General features: G+C 34.1%; 1 protein-coding gene across 1 annotated transcript in view; it reads right to left on the minus strand.

Annotated features, from left to right (window-relative positions):
• The window catches only part of LOC102802423 (sulfotransferase 4A1-like), a 39,938-nt gene extending 27,693 nt beyond the window's left edge, over window positions 1-12,245 (minus strand). Inside the window, exon 1 of the mRNA XM_006816175.3 lies at window positions 12,050-12,245. Within this exon, the coding sequence (XP_006816238.1) occupies window positions 12,050-12,245 (196 nt within the window). The remainder of the gene's footprint in view (window positions 1-12,049) is intronic.
• Window positions 12,246-12,481: the final 236 nt, after the last annotated feature.

A 12,481-nucleotide genomic window follows, 5' to 3' on the forward strand; every position in this document is an offset into this window, starting at 1 on the left:
AGTACTTGAGATATCAGTGGAAAAACCGAAAATTGACTAATCATTATGCAAATTAGGTAATTAGTATCCACGGATTATTACCAAAAACTAATCAAAACCTAGCATTAGTTCAGAGCATGTATGTACAAAGTTTCATCAAAATCCAATGAGTGGTTGTTTAGATATCAGTGGAACAATCATGGAACAGCTAAAAATCAGCTAATTATCATGCAAATTAGGTAATTAATATGCACGGATTTTTACCAAAAACTAATCAAATCTGCGCATATGTTCAGAGCATCTATGCACCAAGTTTCATCAAAATCCAATGAGTGGTTCTTTAGATATCAGTGGAACAATCATGGAACAGCTAAAAATCAGCTAATTATCATGCAAATTAGGTAATTAATATGCACGGATTTTTACCAAAAACTAATCAAATCTGCGCACATGTTCAGAGCATCTATGTACCAAGTTTCATCAAAATCCAATGAGTGGTTCTTTAGATATCAGTGGAACAGTCATAGAACAGCTAAAAATCAGCTAATTATCATGCAAATTAGGTAATTAACGAGCATAGATTTTTACCAAAACCTAATCAAATCTGCGCATTGGCCCAGAGCATCTATGCACCAAGTTTCATCAAAAACCGATGTATGGTTCTTGAGATAGCAGTGGAACACAGTCGGACACACATACACACATACACACTCACACACATACACACAGACACACAGACACACAGACACACACAGACACACTAACTGCAAAGACTCCCATTATGTGCTTCGCACATGGGAGTCAAAAACGACAAATCACAGTTACTAAATAAATGACAGCCGCGTGGAAATAAATTGACATTTTGTTGAAATAGGTGAACGCGTCGGGTCACGGCGAGGGCAAGTGCGTTAAAAGCGGCGTTTAATTGGATAACAAAAATAATCGAGATCGACACACATACAGATAAATTCAGAGTGGATTCGAGTTAGCTTGATCCATGGCGTGATTGTCATAATTATAACATCGTATTAAAACTTTATTTGGTGGAAACACATTGACCAAGCCCGGATTCTTATTTCATAAATTATTACGCAGATCAAGCTGCAAGCATGGAGGTAAAAAAGAACAGAGGTGTGAATTCGACATTCAACACCAATCACCAAACAATTCAGAAACTTTTAGCCTTCGAAAATGAAAACAGTTAGCAGTGTGTAAGGGCTGTGTAATTTCCTGTTTGTCCGACGCTTTGTTTTCGTGTCACTGTCAAAATTATTACTACCTTTTACTTAACAGGGACTAAATGGTCTCTATAAAACGATAATCAGGATCGCAAAAAAAGTCAACTGATTTGAAACACTTGCCGGACGTCTCTCTCTCTTCTGAAATCCGCCTCGGTGATCATGGGCTGGTCCGGAATCTATTTCTTTCAAAAGTGTTGCGCCAGGTTTACGTTGTCGGCGTTTCTCTTTAAACCTAGTCGTTTTTTTTATGGACGAGGACAGTTGAATGAATCTAAGGTTAAGTGATGTCGCACCTTCGAATCGATTACAAACGTGTGAATACATACACTATGGCTATACATTTCACTGCAACTGCCCACAACACAACATCTAAAACCTCTCTCTCAGAAAAAAAATAAAATAGACAAAAAAAAAACAAAAAAACGCCGACCGAAAAATGTATATCGTTTAAAAGTATACTGAATGACCAGTGTTATTACGGCTCAGGGGTATGACTTCCTCTCACATTTTGTCATTTGGTGGCGCACTTTCGGCGAGAGTCGGAAATCCGGAAACAGTCGACCGTTTCACGATAGGTGGGCGTGGCTACAACACAAGAAATATCCCAAATTTACTTGGATACGAGTAATCATTTTCAGCAAAAAAATCAATAACTACCCTTTTCAGTGGGACACAGATCTAAAATGGGAAACGTGAGGGTGGGCATTGCACAGGCACTTTAAGTTAGCTGAAGTACCAACAAACTCAATGTGAGAATACATTTACTTTTAAATTAGCAACATCTTGATTTAGTTAAATTATCTTCTATAAATATTATATATTATTATATATCTGTCACTGTAATGCCGTAAGTTACAGCGTGCCGTAATTTTGTGGTATTTTACAGGGTATTTTCATCATACCATATTAGGAAATGCGAATTCTAAATATGGAATCATTACGCGCATAGGCATCCTCTAATAATAAAAACAAACATGGCTGATTCTGTTCTAAACTTTTTGGATTTCGGCATTCCCATGATGTATCCTTGGAAGGAAAAGACAGTACACTGTCGCATCGCCCTCCGCTATGCGTCGGTCGATACTGTCGCTGTACTGTCTTCGTGCATACTTTGAGGAATCTTCGTAATAACCTCATAGTAAATTCTGAGATGTTCTAGTTATTTCATATTTTAGTATTCATGCTGTGCTATATTTTTTCACCATGATTTAGTGAAAATTAATCACTTGAAACACAATTTAAATTGAATTAAAATGAACTTAAATTGCCCTGGAGAAAGGTTGAATTGAATGTGTGTTTTTTTAACTTATTACCATGGAAATAAAAATATCATCAAACTTAGGAAACAGAATCAAACAATATAAAAAAAGTATCTGTTAATCTGAGACCATCTTAAGCCACAGCAAATATGGACTTCCATTACCATGGTAACAAGGTATTACATTCTTATTGTTATACTTATTATTACTTAGAAAAATATTTTGGCTTCTCAGTCAGTATTCAAAAGAAATAATCAGCACCCGGAGGGAAATCTATTTGCTATACATGGCTAATGAACAAATATCTGTAGCATATGGAATCAATCATGGAGGATTGTCAAAATACATCATTATCTTGAAGCCTCTTATGAATTGAAATCCTACATTGACCAAGGGAATGACAGAAATAGCATTGATAATAAGCCCCACCACAAAATTAGGTTGCAAATTATACAACTGTATATAGCAACTCTACTATGAGTGTAGATACCGGTAGTGAAACTGGTTTAAACCAGTTTAAACTGAACCCTGAACAGTGTTTTTGGTCGGAGCAGGTCAGTTGTCTAATGACTCATAACAAAACGTCTGAGTTAGTTTTTCTGACATCTATTCTGAATTCAAATGAGGTTTGTTTGAGTGTCCAACAATTTTATGAAATCAACCCCAATGCTGGAGATTCAAATGCAAGACAATTTACAAGACCATATGAGGCTACTAAAGAAACATAATTGTTTATTATTGAAAACGCTCAAATTACTGGTAATTTATTAACTTACATGCTTTTTATGTTGTTGCCCAAATTTACATTCACTTTTAAATTGACAGTCGTGTCATCGTCTGTTTTAAACATCAGTCATCACAATTGATGTGCATTCATAGGAAAATTGTATTTCTAAAAAGTTATTATTATTATAATTATTACAATCATACAGTACATATTATTATTATATGTGTGATATCATCTAATAAGGTGATTATTTTAGTTGTGTTATACATTTACAAATAGTTTTTATTTCATTAAAACATGTTTACAGACACTACTACCGACAAGACCCGAGTAGAGCAAAACGACCACTCAGTGTAATAACAAGATGATTTTTTCATCGATAAGAACTTGACGATACGTGCAAAGTACAACAATGTTTCTGTTTATCTGACAAACTAGTGTACAAAAAAAATGGTTATTGACGTCCACATTGCTTCATACATCAAAAACCAATCATGGTGCATCAGTTTTTTTACCCTAAATTTTAAGATTTTTGGCCAATTTTTGCAAATTTTAGAGAAAAACTTTGCAAAAAATGACAATTTTTGAGTCGAAATACACCTTCAACATAAATGTATTTTGGCCGTGTTTTAACTAGCTGTAGAGCGTACTGTCTTTTTTTTCAAAACAAAAGCTGTAACCTCACATCAAACCTCTTATCAAACATGCCCAGCCCTGTGCCTGGCTGATGAATGGTGACAGTTTTTAAAATAAAAATGCAAACATTGTTGTATTATTGTAATCATATCATTATACTCATCAGAGAAACCATAATCACATTATTGGTTTACTCTCTGTAACCGTCATTGGTGACTACGCAGAGTACCCGGTAGTCGCTTCGGTCTGTTCAGCTGTTAAACAATATAAATAAGCTTAAATTTAAAAAACTTAATTTTAATTTCTAACCATTTCCTAGGGGGCCCTTTGAAATTCATTTTTTTAAACATAAAGTGACATATTGTGTTCTAAATATTAAAATATTACAAGACAAGTGTAGAATTTGTTTATAGTAGTGAAATGATGTTAAGCAAAAGACATGATGCACTGTAATGTACAGATAATTGAAAGCTAATTAAAACAATAATTCATTTTCAGGACTCAAAATAAGTTTCCATTTCAGCGAATCCACTAATGAGGTCGCAATAACTATTGTCAACCCAACCTCCAATCTATTATGTTTTAACTACAGTTTAGTCATAAATTATATAAAAAAATGCCATCGGCAACTAATATATACAAGTCTAAGATGAAAATGAATTTCCAGCATACATTGACACAGTCTGATGTAACTCAAGAATAGACTCACATTGGCATTACCTTGTTACTTTAACATGTCTGATGTTAGAGATGAACTATTGGTCAGTATATTCACAGTAACGAATTTGATATAGAGCAGAAATACCACAGATTTTGTAATTATCAATGATGAGGCTGCTCGCATAACATGATATGTTAGTATGATGCAAGTATCTGTAAGAAACGGCCCACAGCGAATATACGACAGAATCCGGTATGTACCTTGTATTGCCCGGCTTCGTAACGCTATGGGAAGTGCACCCTCACATCAGGTCAATAATTTTCTGTATTACGTCTGGCCCAGCTTGCCCGGCTTGCATCATACAAAACAAAACACGTCATTCTAAATTACGTTGTGTGTTTGAGGTTAGATCATGTTAAAATTAGAATTTTATAATCGTTATGGACTGGATACAGCAAAAATTAATTCAAAATTACTTGTACTTGAGATATTGATGGAAAAGCTGAAAACTAATTATGCAAATCCGAAAATTAAAATGAACAGATTTGAGTGTAAAACTAATAAGGTCTGCGCAATGTAACACCTATGTACCAAATTTCATTGAAATGTGATCAGAACCAAAAAATTATGAATTCAATCTAAAACTTATCATATTTGTACATTGTCCTAGAGCATCTATGTACAAAGTTTCAATGAAATGTGATGATTAGTACTTGAGATATCAGTGTCAAAGTTGAAAATTGATTAATTATGCAAATCAGGTGATTAATATGCATAAATATATACCAACAACTAATTGGCTCTGCATAGTTCTAGAGGACCTATGTACAAAGTTTCATTGAAATGTGATGATTAGTACTTGAGATATACGTGAAAATTAACTAATAATGCAAATTAGGTGATTAATATGTACTAATATTACCCTAAAAACTATCAGGTCTGTGCAATGTCCTATGACATCTATGTACCAAGTTTCATTGAAATGTGATGATTAGTAGTTGAGTATCTGTGGCAAAGCCAAAAATTTACTAATCATTATGCAAATTAGGTAATTAATATGCACAGATTTTCACCCTAAACTAATCAAAACCTGGCATTAGTTCAGATCATCTATGAACCTAGTTTCAGTGGAACAGTCCTGGAACAGCTAAAAATTGGCTAATTATCATGCAAATTAGGTAATTAATACGCAGGGATTTCTACCAAAACCTAATCAAATCTGCGCATTGGCCCAGAGCATTTATGCACCAAGTTTCATCCAAAAACCGATGTATGGTTCTTGAGATATCAGTGGAACAGACACACACACACACACACACAGCCACACTAACTGCAAAGACTCCCTTTTTGTGCTTCGTACACAGGAGTCAAAAAGTACTCAGTAAGCGAAATTTAAACTGCATATACATTTTTTATGTATACTTGCATGCATCCAGGGAGAGAAACAGTTTCAAAGAGTGATCAAGATATAAATACATATGTAGGACAGTGGAAGAAGAAATCAATATAGCAATTACCGGGGAAGGGGTAAGAAAAATTTTGAGAAATTATAATGTTCACTATCTTGACACCCCTCTGAATATACCATTTTTCGTTCACTGCGAGGTCCTATGTTATGTGTGAAATCAAAAGTAAAAATAGGACAAACAAAGGTTATGATGTCATGCTTAATTAATAATGTGCTGTACACATTTGATGATGGTCAATTTCGATGAAGTAAGCGTATTCAAACACAATATTTCCCTGTCAAAGATTGGACTTTCGATGTGAGCTACAAGTTCAAAGTCAAATTGTTTGATTTTTGCGGCAGACGTTTGCCGTTCATCATTCACGTTGAACGAAAAATCACCTATTATTAGTACAATACATGTATTTATGATGACACCATTACCATTGTTATTGAACAGGGACATTCAGTACATCATAATAAACTGCTATTTTCATTTCTGTACATTGCTGTACCAGGGTATCATGTACTATAAAGTTATTACGAGGATACATCAAAGTATGCACGAAGACAGTACAGCTGGTGTATCGACCGACACGCAGCGGAGGTCAATGTACGGCATACTGTCTGAGTGCATACTTTGAGGTAGTCTCGTAATAACCTTATTATTATACATCTCTTCCTTCCAAGGATACACCATGGGAATGCCGAAATCCAAAATGTTTAGAACAGAATCAGCGAACTTCTTTGTGTGAAGTCCGGTTAAACCCTGGTGGCAGCCATGTTTGTTTTTATTATTAGAGGACGATTATCCGCGTAATGATTCCATATTTGGAATTCGCATTTCCTAATATGGTGAAAATACCCTGTAAAATACCACAAAATTACGGCACACTGTAACTTATGACGTTGCGGTGACAGATGTATAATTATGATCGTTACTGTGTATTTTTCATGTCTGATATTCACCTTTAATGACCTCAAGATATGCATCCCAGTTCAGCTATATATTGACCACAGCCTAATCTTATTTCTATATAGTTTACCATAATAGTACAGAATATACAATCTCCCCTAACTTTTACCTTCCTATATATATTGTATTTATTGTTACAATCTGTGACAGTAATTGGCATCCTTGGTGCCTAACCAATGGCATGCTATTTCACAATAAAAATTCAATCAAATGTTATCATTTCACGTAGGATTTTTAATTTTGTTCAAAGTTACATTTACCCTTATTTTTATTTTTGTACATATATATTTTGCTTTCATATGTTTTGTTCCATCATCAGAACACAATACTAAAACATAATCTGCATGAAAATTTAGATAATTTACAATTGTTTGCTTTTGTTTTTATAGTATTGAATACCCTAAATTTGTTTCCATAATTCAATAACAATCTTGAGATAAATTTAAATCAAAAAAAGCTTAGAAAGAACTCCTGTGTGCTGACAGTATTGGAGACAGATTAAAAATTATTTGTACTTGTGATATAGATGAAAACTAATTATGCAAATCAGGTAATTAATATGAACAAATTTGAGTGTAAAACTAATAAGGTCTGTGCAAGTACCATGTATGAACCAAGGTCAATTTCTGGGCATTATTAATTAATATTCAAACTATCTAACCATTGGACTGAAATTTGTCATTTTAGGACACAACATTTTTGGTTATAAATGCAAAAATACATCTACATATACATGTAGTTAGTCCTTACAATTTTTATAGTGGTATGATCCAAAATTAGTCTTTTTGTTGGTACAATTTGTTGTAGCACACTATATGTAAAGATGCACTCAAAAACTTGACAACCTTAATTAACTTTTACACCACCAGTTCCCGCTTTTCATCACAAATTCACAAAATAGTCCAGTTAACAGTCCACACTTTCCTTCGGAAGATTGGGATGAAAAAAAAAAATTTGGAGTGAAAATTCACTCACATTTTTTAGTTGACTCCAAAATTAGCGTTCATTTCCAGAAATATTGAAGAATATAAGAAACAAGTGCAGAAAATTTGGGGAAAAAAGTCTGGGGATGAAAAGACTTGAGACATGACTCGTGTTTCAAACATGAATTTTTGCAAATGCAAGAATATGTGCAAATCTGCAACTCAATGATTCAATATCTATATTTAGAGAGAAGTTCAATGAAATGTGTCTGCACATTATTGGTTTGCCAACATCAGATTGACGTGATGAATTGTCCACAGCTAAACTCTGTTTTATGGCTCTTTATTTAACATTGCAAACCTACTTTTAGCATCGTTTTACAAATCTGACATTTTCCTGATCGTATTTTGTATTCCAATCAGATCCAAACAAGTAAGTGAATGTGTCCAAGACATCGTGGTCGAAATGAGACTCCCAAAACGAGATTATGAATTGCAAATTCACTGCCTCCAGTTACAGTATGCTAATACTGATTGTCATTTGTTTAATGTATTTCTTATATTGATGCTCTTTTGTTTATGTACGTACTGTATCCATATTCAAGTTCTAACCCTTATCTGAGCAATTGTTAAGTATGCTAGTGTTTGAGAACTTCAGAGTTGAACAAAGCTAAGCTGTATTTTATCGATTATTTCAGAATCTCTGAACATCAAAACATTTGACTAAACTAATAATAATTTTTTTGACATGATCACACTTATGGGGCAAGATCAGCGCCAAAATTATTTTTACCTGCTTTATTTTAGTGTTTTCCTCAGTATATTAACATTTAGTTGACATTTTTATATTGTTTTTGCATTAGGTTGGCATTGTCTTGACATTTTTATATTGTCTTTGTATTAGGATGGCATTGTCTTGCCATTTTTATATTGTCTTTGCATTAGGTTGGCATTGTCTTGATATTTTTATATTGTCTTTGCATTAGGATGGCATTGGTTTGACATTTTTATATTGTCTTTGCATTAGGTTGGCATTGTCTTGACATTGTTATATTGTCTTTACATTAGGATGGCATTGTCTTTAACATTTTGATATTGTCCTTGCATTAGGTTGGCATTGTCTTGACATTTTTATATTGTCTTTGCATTAGGATGGCATTGGTTTGACATTTTTATATTGTCTTTGCATTAGGTTGGCATTGTCTTGACATTTTTATATTGTCTTTGCATTAGGTTGGCATTGTCTTGACATTTTTATATTGTCTTTGCATTAGGATGGCATTGTCTTGACATTTTTATATTGTCTTTGCATTAGGATGGCATTGTCTTGATATTTTTATATTGTCTTTGCATTAGGATGGCATTGGTTTGACATTTTTATATTGTCTTTGCATTAGGTTGGCATTGTCTTGACATTGTTATATTGTCTTTGCATTAGGATGGCATTGTCTTTAACATTTTGATATTGTCCTTGCATTAGGTTGGCATTGTCTTGACATTTTTATATTGTCTTTGTATTAGGATGGCATTGTCTTGACATTTTTATATTGTCTTTGCATTAGGATGGCATTGTCTTGACATTTTTATATTGTCTTTGCATTAGGTTGGCATTGTCTTGACATTTTTATATTGTCTTTGCATTAGGATGGCATTGTCTTGACATTTTTATATTGTCTTTGCATTAGGATGGCATTGTCTTGACATTTTGATGATGTCTTTGCATTAGGTTGGCATTGTCTTGACATTTTGATATTGTCTTTGCATTAGGTTGGCATTGTCTTGACATTTTTATATTGTCTTTGCATTAGGATGGCATTGTCTTGACATTTTTATATTGTCTTTGCATTAGGATGGCATTGTCTTGACATTTTTATATTGTCTTTGCATTAGGATGGCATTGTCTTGACATTTTGATGATGTCTTTGCATTAGGTTGGCATTGTCTTAACATTTTGATATTGTCTTTGCATTAGGTTGGCATTGTCTTGACATTTTGATATTGTCTTTGCATTAGGTTGGCATTGTCTTGACATTTTTATATTGTCTTTGCATTAGGATGGCATTGTCTTGACATTTTGATGATGTCTTTGCATTAGGTTGGCATTGTCTTGACATTTTGATATTGTCTTTGCATTAGGTTGGCATTGTCTTAACATTTTGATATTGTCTTTGCATTAGGTTAGCATTGTCTCAACATTTTTATATTGTCTTTGCATTAGGTTCATTAGGTTGGTATTGCCTTGACATTTTTATATTGTCCTTGCATTAGGTTGGCATTGTCTTGACATTTTTATATTGTCCTTGCATTAGGTTGGCATTGTCTTGACATTTTTATATTGTCTTTGCATTAGATTGGCATTGGCTCACTCAATTTTAAAATCATTTATACCACTCAGACCTCTTCCCATTATACAATTATTGAGTAAAACCTTTAGATAGAGATAGTTTACTTGACATTTTTCAAAAACTGTGTTTCTGACACCAGTGCAGATAACCTCAAATTTCAGGAGCTCTGCCAGAAAGTTACTAGCTTGCATTAACCCTTATTCCAGATCGGAATTGGGTTAAAGATTATGTTCAAATACCGGTACTTGCATTCCTATTCCAAGTTATCATATCACGTCACTTTATTCAACAGAAATACACGATGACCACAACGGTTCAAATAATTTTAGTGTCAAATTGGCGTGTTTTCTATTTCACAATCCTCAAAGAATGGCGTTCAACCCCATTGAATAAAAAATTGTAATTATAGCAAGTCTCAGAAATATTGGGGCATCGAATTTGCAAATTCGCTAGCGAATTGGCTAACTGCTTGGGTTTTGACTGAACTTTTGGCTTTCAAATATCTCTGGCGCAGTCTTGTGGCCACGCCCACTCTGGGAAAATCTATATCACAGTAGGGGATGGTCATCAGGGGCCTTACTATTGGTTGACCACTTGGGTTTCAAATATACATGTACCAAGGAAATGTTCTGTTTCTCATGTAATTAGGTATTATTTTGCAAGAAATTTTCCAAGCAAAAAAGACAAATGCAATCAAGTTTTATTAGCAGAATCCTTTGGCTATGAAAGTTTGTTATTTTCTCCCTGATTTGTAGGAAACTGAAAAACTTGTTTCTTAGTTTCAAGGCGCAATTATGACAGAGCGCCCATTATTTGATATGAATGGGGTTTGTAAATTTGTTTTTTTCTATAAATTACTCGTACCTGGTCAATTTGGTAATTGTGAATTACTTTACATTATCATGTCTTGTGAAAAACAGCAAATCACCTTTGAAATGAGGAATTACAGACATGTACCAGGCTACGTAAAAGCATTCCATGACTCTTACTGCAATATAGACTCATCCAGAGTGGACGTGACCACAAGTCAACACCAGCAAGATTCAAAAGCCAACTGTTCAGTAAAAACTCACTTAGCCAATTCGCTAGCAATTTTGCAAATTGGCTTCCCCAATACTTCTGAGATTTGCTGTATACTGAGCAGACCATGAACAGATATGGACCAGTCCATCTGGCATATAAATGTTAAATTTACCAGCCTGAGTAAAAAGTTTTGGGCATGCAGTAATTTCAAACACTGATAAAATCAAAAGTAAAACACTCTTAATTCTCAAGGACAGGAACTTGGACAGGATACAATGGTTTCCTGGCTTTGTTCAACTTATATCCGCATATTTTTATACTAGTGTACTGTGGAATACTTTATTTTCGCTGGAATTTATTTTCGCTGAAAAGGTTTTTTGGGCGTTTTGCTTGGAATTTATTTTCACTGATTTTTGATGAGATTAATGTAAAATATAGGAAAAAATGTATATTCACCGGATTTTATTTTCACGGAATCATCCCTTCAGCGAAAATAGCGAGAATAAATTCCAAGCGAAAATAAAGTATTCTACAGTATTTAGTGAAATAAATGTTTTCCTACTATTCAAAACTATCAGTTTGGTTAATGAGAATGCAAAATGTCAATAAATAATTCAAATGAATGAAATGTTAGTGAACTTGAATTTGTTCATGTCAAACATAACCTCATTTCATGATGCCTTTTGACGACTGTCACTGTCAAACACTAGTTAACAGCTCCCATTTACCGCGAAAGTACATCAGTCGATACAACAGGCGGTGATTTCGGCAAAGGGGAAAAGAATTGGACGGACGAATGAATGAAGTTGACATGAACAATCTTGATAAATACCTGATTTCGGGTATGTGACAATCCAAAGATCGTCCTTTCTTACTGGAAAATTCAAGATATCTTCCATCTTGCCACGACAAAATGGTGGTAGACGGACCCCTTCGTGGACGAAATAATGCATAATATCATCGTAGGATTCGTCTGGACTATCGAACCCGCTCGTAGCGCTCAAGACACTGTCTCCAGCTTCAGCCATTTTTAAAAATAATGATAATTTGTCTTGACGTGTGAGGGCGCACTATTTTGAGTGGCCGAGATTTCCGGATTTCCTGGAGTAAGGGGCGTATGAATCAGTACTGCAATTGGGACACATGGCAGATTATTATTATAGAATTTGTTTGGTTTTAATGACAGGTTTTATTCACAAATAAATAAATATAAAAATAAAGACAAAACAAATGTACAATGCCTCCCCGATTTAAATCCTTTCTC

The sequence above is a fragment of the Saccoglossus kowalevskii genome, chromosome 12 (assembly GCF_978046115.1).
Source record: "Saccoglossus kowalevskii chromosome 12, keSacKowa6.1, whole genome shotgun sequence".
Lineage (NCBI taxonomy): Eukaryota > Metazoa > Hemichordata > Enteropneusta > Harrimaniidae > Saccoglossus > Saccoglossus kowalevskii.